The sequence below is a fragment of the Gouania willdenowi genome, chromosome 17, assembly GCF_900634775.1.
Source record: "Gouania willdenowi chromosome 17, fGouWil2.1, whole genome shotgun sequence".
NCBI classification, from domain to species: domain Eukaryota; kingdom Metazoa; phylum Chordata; class Actinopteri; order Blenniiformes; family Gobiesocidae; genus Gouania; species Gouania willdenowi.
Genome location: NC_041060.1, coordinates 3,949,030 through 3,961,277, shown reverse-complemented (window position 1 = coordinate 3,961,277; position 12,248 = coordinate 3,949,030). Strand labels below are relative to the sequence as shown.

The 12,248-nt window shown below is 37.7% G+C and overlaps 1 protein-coding gene across 2 annotated transcripts in view; it reads right to left on the bottom strand.

The window, feature by feature from the left end:
• pde4ca (phosphodiesterase 4C, cAMP-specific a) overlaps positions 1 to 11,847 on the bottom strand; it is a 60,889-nt gene extending 49,042 nt beyond the window's left edge. The window contains exons 1-3 of one of the 2 annotated variants that reach the window (XM_028472183.1): positions 11,584 to 11,847; positions 11,410 to 11,485; positions 9,707 to 9,963 (exon numbers count right to left, since the gene is read on the bottom strand). In XM_028472183.1, coding sequence (XP_028327984.1) covers positions 9,707 to 9,963; positions 11,410 to 11,448 — 296 coding nt within the window. In that variant the 5' untranslated portion in view covers positions 11,449 to 11,485; positions 11,584 to 11,847. Of the gene's footprint in view, positions 1 to 2,396; positions 2,561 to 9,706; positions 9,964 to 11,409; positions 11,486 to 11,583 lie in introns of those variants that run through there. The other variant, XM_028472184.1, reaches the window with a different exon arrangement.
• Between the last annotated feature and the right edge of the window lie 401 nt (positions 11,848 to 12,248).

The window sequence follows — 12,248 nt, the reverse complement described above, 5'->3', positions numbered from 1 at the left end:
ATAAAAGCTAACGACAGGTAGCTTCATAGAACCATTGCATCCTTAATGAAGGAGGATATCAGTGTGTGTGTGTGTGTGTGTGTGTGTGTACTCAGCGTACTGCTGAGGTCAAATAAAAAGATGATCGTGTTGCTGACAGATGGAACACACACACACAAACACACACACACACACACACACACACACACACACACACACACACAATGTTCTGTTTCTGTAATGAAACAGAAGTGAACTGAAAAAAATGTGGAAATCATTTCACAAATGACGAGAAAATACACATAAAAACATACAAAATAATAAAATAAAATAAAATATATAAATATATATAAATATATATAAAATATATATAAAATAATAAAATAAATGTGGCCCTCGAACTAATTTTGTGCGGCCTGCCAAAGTAAATATACAAAACCACTCAAAATATACGCAAAATAACTCTGAAAAACATTTTTAAAAACTACACTAAAGGACAAAAATACAATAAAATATGACAAAATGACAGCAAAAAAATACACAACAAAAATACAAAATGACAAAATACACAAAAACAAAATCATAAACTGTTGTAGAAGCAAAAATTAAGTTAGTTACTGATTACTTGTTCTCGCAAGTTAAAATGATTTTTTTAAATAAATTCTATTTCATACTATTTTGTACTTGTAAAGGTGAAATTTGTAGATATTGATATTGTGATAAATTTGAACATAAACAAACTACGTGTACCTGGGCGTGTGAGCATAAACTACGTGTACCTGGGCGTGTGAGCATAAACTACGTGTACCTGGGCGTGTGAACATAAACTACGTGTACCTGGGCGTGTGAACATAAACTACGTGTACCTGGGCGTGTGAACATAAACTACGTGTACCTGGGCGTGTGAACATAAACAAACTACGTGTACCTGGGCGTGTGAACATAAACTACGTGTAGCTGGGCGTGTGAACATAAACTACGTGTACCTGGGCGTGTGAACATAAACTACGTGTACCTGGGCGTGTGAACATAAACTACGTGTACCTGGGCGTGTGAACATAAACTACGTGTACCTGGGCGTGTGAACATAAACTACGTGTACCTGGGCGTGTGAACATAAACTACGTGTACCTGGGCGTGTGTGAACATAAACTACGTGTACCTGGGCGTGTGAACATAAACTACGTGTACCTGGGCGTGTGAACATAAACTACGTGTACCTGGGCGTGTGAACATAAACTACGTGTACCTGGGCGTGTGAACATAAACTACGGTGTACCTGGGGCGTGTGAACATAAACTACGTGTACCTGGGCGTGTGAACATAAACAAACTACGTGTACCTGGGCGTGTGAACATAAACTACGTGTACCTGGGCGTGTGAACATAAACAAACTACGTGTACCTGGGCGTGTGAACATAAACAAACTACGTGTACCTGGGCGTGTGAACACAAACTACGTGTACCTGGGCGTGTGAACATAAACTACGTGTACCTGGGCGTGTGAACATAAAACTACGTGTACCTGGGCGTGTGAACATAAACTACGTGTACCTGGGCGTGTGAACATAAACAAACTACGTGTACCTGGGCGTGTGAACATAACTACGTGTACCTGGGCGTGTGAACATAAACTACGTGTACCTGGGCGTGTGAACATAAACAAAGTACGTGTAGCCTGGCGTGTGAACATAACCTACGTGTAGCTGGGCGTGTGAACATAAACTACGTGTACCTGGGCGTGTGAACATAACAAACTACGTGTACCTGGGCGTGTGAACATAAACAAACTACGTGTACCTGGGCGTGTGAACATAAACTACGTGTACCTGGGCGTGTGAACATAAACTACGTGTACCTGGGCGTGTGAACATAAACGACGTGTACCTGGGCGTGTGAACATAAACTACGTGTACCTGGGCGTGTGAACATAAACTACGTGTACCTGTACGTGTGAACATAAACTACGTGTACCTGGGCGTGTGAACATAAACTACGTGTACCTGGGCGTGTGAACATAAACTACGTGTACCTGGGCGTGTGAACATAAACTACGTGTACCTTGGCGTGTGAACATAAACTACGTGTACCTGGGCGTGTGAACATAAACGACGTGTACCTTGGCGTGTGAACATAAACTACGTGTACCTGGGCGTGTGAACATAAACGACGTGTACCTGGGCGTGTGAACATAAACTACGTGTACCTGGGCGTGTGAACATAAACTACGTGTACCTGGGCGTGTGAACATAAACAAACTACGTGTACCTGGGCGTGTGAACATAAACTACGTGTACCTGGGCGTGTAAACATAAACAAACTACGTGTACCTGGGCGTGTGAACATAAACTACGTGTACCTGGGCGTGTGAACATAAACTACGTGTACCTGGGCGTGTGAACATAAACTACGTGTACCTGGGCGTGTGGGCCAAGGTGAAGCGGCGTCTCTGCAGGTTGATGCTACGGTTCATCAGCAGCTTCCTGAGCAGCATGGGGGAGTCTCTGGGAGAACTACGAGGAGAAACCTTAGGAGAAGCACCTGCAGATCCAGTTCTGGACCTGGGCCTCAGCTGGATCATTGGGAGACGCTTCACCGTTGGGTTCTGGTCATCAGAATGTTCCTCCTCAGAGCTCTCAGTGCACGTGTCACTCATGGTCACCAGACCTACAGATCCTGTCTTTGCTTCTTGAGCTTCTTCTTCTTCTCCTCGTGTTTTGTCGTAACTCCAAATCCTTTTTTGATTAAAATCCAAAATGTATCTCCAACTGTTGTATTTTCCCTTCCTTCAGAGTCCAAACTGAGAGCTGAGAGCTGAGCGATGGACTGTGACATCAGTCGTCCTGTCTCTGTTTCCTCTCCCTGGGCTTTGTTTACATTACTGAAACCCTTCCCTCTAAAACTAAATATGGACGTTTGATTTACAGCGAGCAGAGGAACACTTCACCCCCTGCTTTTCTCTCTCTCTAAGTTTCCAACTCTCTGCTTCCATCTTCTTCCTCCTCCATCTCTACTAATATTTGGTACCATCTTGTTTAGGGTGACCTCAGTGTACTCAACCTTTTCTTGAATCTACCTTGTAACGGCAAAATACAGCATAATGTATAAATAAGTTGATATTATTCATAAGGTTTAAAAACAATCTAAACTCAATCAGTAGTGAGTGAAGTCAATCACCTTTATTATGCATTTTAACAATCCGTCCTTGAAAAATCTCATATAAAACCTTCTGAAAATCTCAATGAAACAATATGAGAAACATACAGTACCCTTCTAGACATTAAAACTATAACAAAAAACTCAAAACTTACAGAACAGGAAATAATCATTGAATATAAACGTCAATAAATAACCTTTTTGAATAAATTCACAGCTATTAGGTCTCTTTTAATCTCTCTATCGGGCTTTGCTCCTCTTTCTATAGAGCTCTAGTCATCATTGAGCTCCATCTAAAATCTGATTTACTTTCCAGTATTTAAACTCATAAAAATAGATTCTTACAGTATGTACAGATGTAGTTAGTACTTATTACAGATAAATAGTGCTGCACCTCATAAAGTTTTTGCACCCCCCACTCCTGCACTTAAAAAAACATAACAATGTAATGTCATATACAATGTAGCCCTACAGTGAATTTTACCTATCCTGTTGAGGAATAATATATAATAATAATAATAATATATTGTAATAATAATAACTAGAATATTTGCATTGCAAATATTGCAGGTGCTGGCCAGCGTCTCACTACATTAGGTTATCGTTGGCATTAGCATTATCTAGCATTAGCCTAGCAATAGCATTAACCTAGCATCAACATTAACATTAGCATAGCAAGATGATTAGCCTAGCATTAATATTGACCTAGAAATAGCATTAACCTAGCAATAGCACTAACATTAACATAGCAATAGAATTAGCCTAGCATTAGCATTAGCCTAACATTAACCTAACATTATCCTAGCAATAGCATTAACCTAGCATCAACATTAATATTAGCATAGCAAGATGATTAGCCTAGCATTAATATTGACCTAGAAATAGCATTAACCTAGCAATAGCACTAACATTAACATAGCAATAGAATTAGCCTAGCATTAGCATTAGCCCAACATTAACATTGACCTAACATTAGCCTAGCAATAGCATTATCCTAGCATTAACATTCACCTAGCAATAGCCTAGCATTAGCATTAACAGTAACTGCTCTATAATATTCTAGTTTCTAATGTTATTGTACTGTACCCCACTTTGGGAACTTGGTTATATATAATATAAAATATAAGATACATTTTTGAAAACATAATAAAACAGATTTTTTTAATGAAATATTACAATTGTTACATTTCACATGTTTCACACGTTGTTTGTTAAAAATAGGAGCATGATATTTTCTATGAAATAAAACATAAATTAGGAGAAATAAAGGGTTTCATGTCGAAACCTCAACATTTCCTACCTTTTTAAGTTACTGCTAGCCTTCCTTATTAGCTTAGCCTCTAATTAAAGTGAAACCATAAAAATGTGGTATTTAAGAAGTGCTTTTTAAAAATAATAATTATACATTGTATTTTATGTAGCTCTTCATCATAGACACTCGAAGCGCTTTCCAGAATGAAGGTGGTATTCTTTCACTCCACACTTAGTGGTGGTAAGCTACTCATGTAGCCACAGCTGCCCTGGGGCAGACTGACAGAAGCGAGGCTGCCATAGTGCGCCATCGGCCCCTCCGACCACCACCAACACTCGCTCACACACTACATTCATACTAGGCAATGCTGGTGAAGTGCCTTGCCCAAGGACACAATGACAGATACCACTGGGGTGACTGTCCCCCTGGAATTCTCAGTGGTCTCCATCCACCTACTAACCAGACCCAGACCTGCTTAGCTTCACAGATCTAACGGGATCAGGCAATGACAGGCTGGTATGGCTACGTATGGCATTAGCACGATAGCTTGGTTGGTGACCCTTGGTTCATACACGCCTTTTACTGCACAAGAACATGGATTATCACTAGCTTTGATACATGGATGATGGAAATAGATCCACAGGGTCTCTGTCTGTTTGTGTTTCCCTTGTTACCCCGTGAACTGATCTGTTTTGTGGACATTAGACATTGTTAATAAAAGCGGTGCTGACCACAAAAACACAGAAATATGTCAATTATGTGAAGAAAAAATGAGGTTTTAACTGTTGGGTTTGAGTCAGATGAAAAAATACAGCCTGGTAAGCACTTTAACTGGAAGACCTGTGCGTATGCCTCTGCGGAACCAAACAGTAGTTTGGTCCACTGCGCTTGTCTTCTTTCAGTCTCCAAGCGTTCTATCACTTCTTTTTCTTTATTTCTGGCAGAGTGGAGCCGCTCCAAGCCGAAGAGAACGCACATCAGCGTCATTTGACATCACGTCTGCAGAACTACACGGGAAATTCGCGCCGAGAACAAAATGCATCACACAACCTGTTCAAAGCTGTTTACAATGCTTTACCAACCATTAGCATTACAATACTTACAATTAATGTTCATTTTAATGTCCTTAGCTTTGAGAAACTGGTGGAATTTCTCTGATAAGAGTAAATATTAGCAGAATTACGGTCTTTTAAATTAAAAAATATCCACGGATAGCCTGTACAAGATGTGAAAAGAGGACATGTTCTTGTATGGTGACTGTAAGTGGTTTATTAATGGTTTCACACTAACACCAGCAGTAGTTTTCTAATAATAACTTCATACTTGGTTATCAGTTATTTCCCGCGGCCCCTGAGGTGTGACTTTGTTGTCTTTCACACGCTCCGAGCTGATCACATGAAGCGCCTCCGAGGTAGATAAAGCTACAGAGGACACGAGCGCCGTCACGATGGCGCTCTCTATCTGTGACCACAGGCAACACCACAGCTTTTTGTTTCCATGTGAGAAAAGGTTCCTCTGTGATCAAAGGCTCCATGTACGTCTAGAGAAACTAACAATGACCCTCAGGACTGAACCTATGACCAGCAGCTGGTAGGAGCCTTTTAAATAGATACACACTCCATCATCATCATCATCATCATCAGCTCCTCACACAAGTGTAACAACACACACACACACCATAACATCACAGCTCTCACCAGTGGCCAGAGCATTTTAAACAACAAGCTTTGAAACTAAGAGCTTTAATTAGTGCTGAACTCGGCAGATATTTTTCAACTGACTTTGATCCCTAAAAGTGCCTCACTGATTCCATGAGGTCCACAGAGACGACACAAAGACACACAAAGAGTCCTAAAACACACAAAACAACAACACAAATACAAAATTACACGAAAGACAAAAAACGTGCAACAAAATGACAGAAAAATAAACAAAATGACAACATGAACACACACAATATTGACAAAAACACAAATAATGACTCAAAAAATACATGAAACAAAAGCAAAAAAAATCCCACACGGTCAGAAAATTATCCAAAACCACAAAAAATACAGAGAACGAGTGCAAAAACACACAAATCGCCAAGAACATTTGAGAAAAAAACTTGAAAAACCCACAAAATGACAACAATTCCCAAAATGACAAAAAAAAAAACACTAAATGCAAACAAAATATACAAAATGACAGAAAAATACACAAAATAACACACACAATAATGACAAAAACACAAATATTGACTCATAAAACGCAGGAAAAATTCTGAAAATGACAGAAATACAGAAAATGACTATAACAAACACACAGATTGACAAGAAAATACACAGACAGATATTTTTATAACTGACATATCGTGCAACAAGATATCGTGATATTAAAATGCTAAAAGTTGGTGGTACAGATGGGGCGGGGGAAGTATGCATTTACATTCCTACTATATCTGCAAGTATTTCCAACTGCAGGAGACAAAGTCAATGTTCTAATTTAATGTTTAGAAACACTTATAATGTAAAGAACACAGAATAATAACAAAAACACACATAATGGCTCAAAAAAATACACAAAACAACTCATGAAACACAGAAGCTAACAACAAAAACACACAAAACACACGTTAGACAAAAGACAGAAAAACACAAAAAATGACAACATGAACACAAATATAATAACAGAAACAAATAATGCATCAAAAACAACACAAATACAGAGAATGACTTCAAATACACACAACTGAGAGATTTTTAGATTTTAGAAAATGACTAAATGCGCAAAATGAGAACATGAAGACACTAAATAAATAAAACCAACCCACAAATAACAACTAGAAAAACACAAAGCATGACAACTAATATTCACAAAATAACAAAAACTCCTATAATGACAGAAAAAACACAAAAATACACTTTTTAATTAGAAAATTAAAAAAACATTAAAAAATAAACTCATCAAAATTACTCCAAAAACACCCAAAATGCCAAATAAAATACAAAAAATGACTTTCAATTTGAAATTTCCAACTGCAGGAGACATAGTCAATGTCCACAGGTTTTAATTACTGCCAGAAAATGTTGATGTGCTAATTGTGTTGAATAAGTGCAGAGTGGCACTTTTTGCACTTTAAATAGGAAAAATGTAGGGGATGGCGAGGAGGCGAGGGGAGAGAGAGGAGAGAGAGAAGAGAGAGAGAGAGAAGAGACAGACAGAGAGAGAGAGAGAACAGAAGGAAGAGCGAGACAGACAGAGAGAGGAGGGGTGTGAGAGAGAGAGAGAGGAGAGGAGAGAGAGACAGACAGAGGAGAGAGAGAGAGAGAGAGAGACAGACAGAGACAGGAGAGGAGGAGAGAGAGAGAGGGAGAGACAGACAGAGAGAGAGAGAGAGAGGAGAGAGAGAGAGAGACAGAGCAGAGAGAGAGAGAGAGGGAGAGAGAGAGAGAGAGAGACAGACAGAGAGACAGACAGACAGAGAGACAGGAGAGAGAGAGAGGAGAGAGAGACAGACAGAGAGACTAGACAGACAGAGACAGAGAAGAGGAGAGAGAGAGAGAGGAGAGAGAGAGAAAGAGAGAGAGAGAGAGAGACAACAGACAGAGAGAGAGAGAGAGACAGACAGATAGAGAGAGATAGGAGAGAGAGAGAGAGAGAAAGAGAGAGATATATAGATACATAATATAGACATATAGACATATATACGATATACATATATATATAATACATACATATATACATATATACATATATACATATATACATATATATATATATATATATATATATATCATATATATATACATAATATATATATATATATATATATATATATATATATCTATAATCTCTTATTGTGTTGAAACAGCCATACCCACAGTAAGTGCAAGTATGTTCAGAAACCTTCCAACATGGCAACACAGTGGATAGAAAACCCAGAGAAAAGCAATAAACTGATGCCAGTCCAGCTTGAACAGCAGCCTACGTAAGTTTCAGCTTTAAAGAAAAATACAAACGTGTGTGTAGATGATTCATCACAAGAAAGTGCAGCGGTATCTGTACCTGATCTCTGCTGACAGACGTCTGAACTACTGACACAACCACACATCTAACAGCATTCTTTACAATCACGATAAAGAACAAAGATAAAGTGTATGATGAACAAAGGAAAAATTATGTATTAAAAAGAATCATACACTTGGTGTACAAAAATACACAAAATGACTCCAAAAGAACATACAAAATTACAGAAAATTAGACACTTACAACAAAACCACACAAGAATACTGCGATATGAAAAAATGACAGAAAATATACAAAACAACCACGAAAACACCCAAAACAACTAAAAAATTACTCAAGAATGACACGAAACAATACAACATGACAAAATTAATATAAAAAATGACAAAATACCCAAACCAACCACAAAAAACGAAACAAAAATAACACAAACATAAAAAATTACACTAAAGATACACAAAAACGCAACATAAATATATACAAAATGATTTCAAAAAACAAAAGAACTTCAAAAATACACACAATTAAAGAAATATACACAAAGTGACATAGAATATAGAAAATGACATAAAAAACCCAAAACAAGAACAAAAAACAATACAAAAATGACACAAAAATATACAAAATGACAACAAAAACACACAATCAAAGCTCTAGCAGCATTATTTCCACTCATGATTTTAAGAAAAAAATAATTATATTAAATAAATTTAAAAAGAATCAAATATACACTTGGTGTAAACAAATACAGAAAACTGACTCCAGAAACACAATTATTTTTTTTAAAAAACATACAAAATTATAAATTACAAAATTACAAAAATAATTAGACAAACTTACTTCAAAACCACACAAGAAGACTGCAAAAATACAGCAAAATGACAGAAAAACAGACAAAAAACTAAATTACAACAAAGATACAAAAATGTACAAATTGATTTCAAAATACAAAATAACTAAAAATGCACAGAATTAAATATATACAAAACTAGAAACAAAAGGACAGCAAAAGATACACAAAATGTCTACAGAAATACATAAAATGACATAAAACACCCAAAACAAAAACTTATATAAAAAAAACACAAACAAACAAAATTAAAACAAAGACAAAAAAATGCAACAAAGCAATTTCAAGAAACAAAAGTACACAAAAAAGACACAGAATGAAAGAAATATATAAAAAATGTCAATAAAAACAAAAGAAAATGACAGCAAATAAAATGACAAAAAACACTCAAAACAAACCAATTCTTTCCTCTCCAGACGAAGACGATGAAATAAATCAGATGAACAATGAAGATGACTCACAGAGCTGAGGATCCATAGCTGGTCAGGGTGCCCAGGCTCTTGGAGTGATGAAGGTGACGATGGGGTCTGGATCCAGATGTGGGGCCGTGCTCCCGTCTATCCTTGTCATATCCAGATGCGGGGCTGAGGTCCCGCCCCCCCCGGTCTTTCTCTGAGGGTCTGCAGGAGAGCCGAGGCAGGTGCACGGTGCCTGAGCACAGCCTCCTCACGGCACATGTCACCGTGCACGGCTCGTCCTCGGAGCTGTCCCACTGCCTCTGAGAGAGAAACATTTACATTAGAACAACACACAGAATATACACACGAAATGACAGAGAAACTAACACAAAATTACTCAATTAAAGCATGTGTCAAACTCAAGGCCTGGGGGCCAAATCTAGCCCTTTGGAGCATCCAAATCGGCCCACAGGAGAAGTAAAAATGTAGAGAAGAGAAAACAGTTTTTATATGAGCTTTTATCCATAGCGTTGTAAAAGACTCATTGCAAGTTATCGCAAACGCTTAATTGCAGTAGTTGCTGCTAACGGGGGCCGCACCAGTTATTAGGTTTAGGGGGCAAACACTTTTTCACACAGGGCAGTGTAGCTTTGGATTTTTTTTTCTTCCTCATTAATAAAACCCTTCTTTTAAAAACGGCATTTTGTGTTTACTTTGTTTGATGGTCTGAAACAAACATTTAAGAGTGGAAAACATGCAAAAAAGTAAGAAATCAAGAAGGGGGCAAACACTTTCACACCACTGTATATACTGTACAGACCTTTTCCAAAAAATTAGAATATCATGGAAAAGTAGATTAATTTCCATAATTCAAAAAGTTAAACTTTTTGAAAGGAATTATGGAAATTAAACCACTTTTCATGATATTCTAATTTTTGGGAAAGGGTCTGTATTTATATATCTGACCTCAAACATGATGAAAAACCAGTTCTAGGAAGAAAAAAAAAGTCTTTTGGGTCTTCAGAAATTCTTGATATCAAAATGGGGTCACGATCCAAAAAAGGTTGGGAACCACTGCACTAAATAAAGTTTCTTTCCACTTATTTATAAAATGAGATTCTTTAAAACATGAATTGTTAATTCCATCATTTTGAAATAATTTTCTGTGCAAAATGTTGCAGTGGGACAAAGGGAGGACTGGGATTCACAAACAAGAGAAAAGGGGGGACTTGAGCCAACAAAGTTTGAGAACCACTGACCTAGAGAATAACTTTTCTCTAGAAGCTACATGTGAACATTTGTTCGAGGCCTTCCTTTAATTAATCCTGTGAAGGTGTGAATCCATAATGTGACGTCAGGTCACGACACTGGACTTTTTTTTTTTTTTTTAGACGCCATCGTTGGGTCTCACTGAGTTTACGCCCATCTTTCCACACCCTTAGAAATGCCAACATGCTCTCCACTCCTATTGTTGAACATATTTGACCAAATTAGGTCATCACACAGACAGTTGTGTCAGTTTTCTGAACCACAAACAAGAAACTTTCACTTCAATGATAAATTCTATCCCTAAAAAAACATGTCGACACATAGTTCTGTATTAAAACACAAATATGTACAGTATTTTAGTCACAGTTGACGTCAAATCCTAAAAATGTTAAAAAGAGTCAAGGGTGAGGTTGGATGATAATAAACAACATGCCTCATTATTATTATTATTAATATTATTAATAGTTTGAAATGAAACGTAAAGAAACTACTCTTACCTCCTTGAAGTTGAATATTTTTGAGTTACTTCTTCTCATGATTTCTGCAAAGATGTAAAGAAGAGTAGTAGGCCAGCTGTAGAGGAAATGCCAAAGAACAGGATGCAAGAGTCACATTTCAGATGAGATAGGAGGACGTGTGAGGGCACCAGCTCTTTGAGGGAAGTCACTCACCATAATAAGTGTTATCACATGACAACCCCTCAAACCCACAGCTGTCGTCAACCTGATAAACGGCAAAAACTTCTCTGCTACGTTTCGCCGTCGCACTTCAACTCAGGACAGAACGTTTCTCAGCATGTGACCTGTGGAAAAGAGAAGGGAGAAGGTTTAGGTTCAGGAGGAAAGATTATTGTCACGAGAACATGAACCGTAAATCGAACGGAGCCTGTAAAGACCGTAATTCAACACGTGCGTATCTGACTGTAGAATCTAAGGACGTTCTGCACACTGCGATGGATGACAACAACTCTGCCTAAACAATGGCTTTGTTTTTTTTTTTGTACGTTCAGTGAAATCCTGCAGAGATAAAGTGAAAGAACCCAGAAGAAGAACCCCTATGAGCTGAGGTTTACAACTCAAACACAAAACAGAGCCAAATGTCAGCGACTCATGACTTGTTGTTTGCACTTACAATTTACTTTGAGTGACATATTTATTGCATAGTCATACTATACATCTATTTCCAGCAAGTTCATTTTGTCTTCTTTTTTGAAATATGTTAAGGCAGTGGTTTTCAACCTTTTTTGGGTCGTGACCCCATTTTGATATCAGAAATGTCTGGCAACCCCAGAGATTTAAAGGGCCCATGTTATGCTAAGTTAACTTTTCTGTGCTTT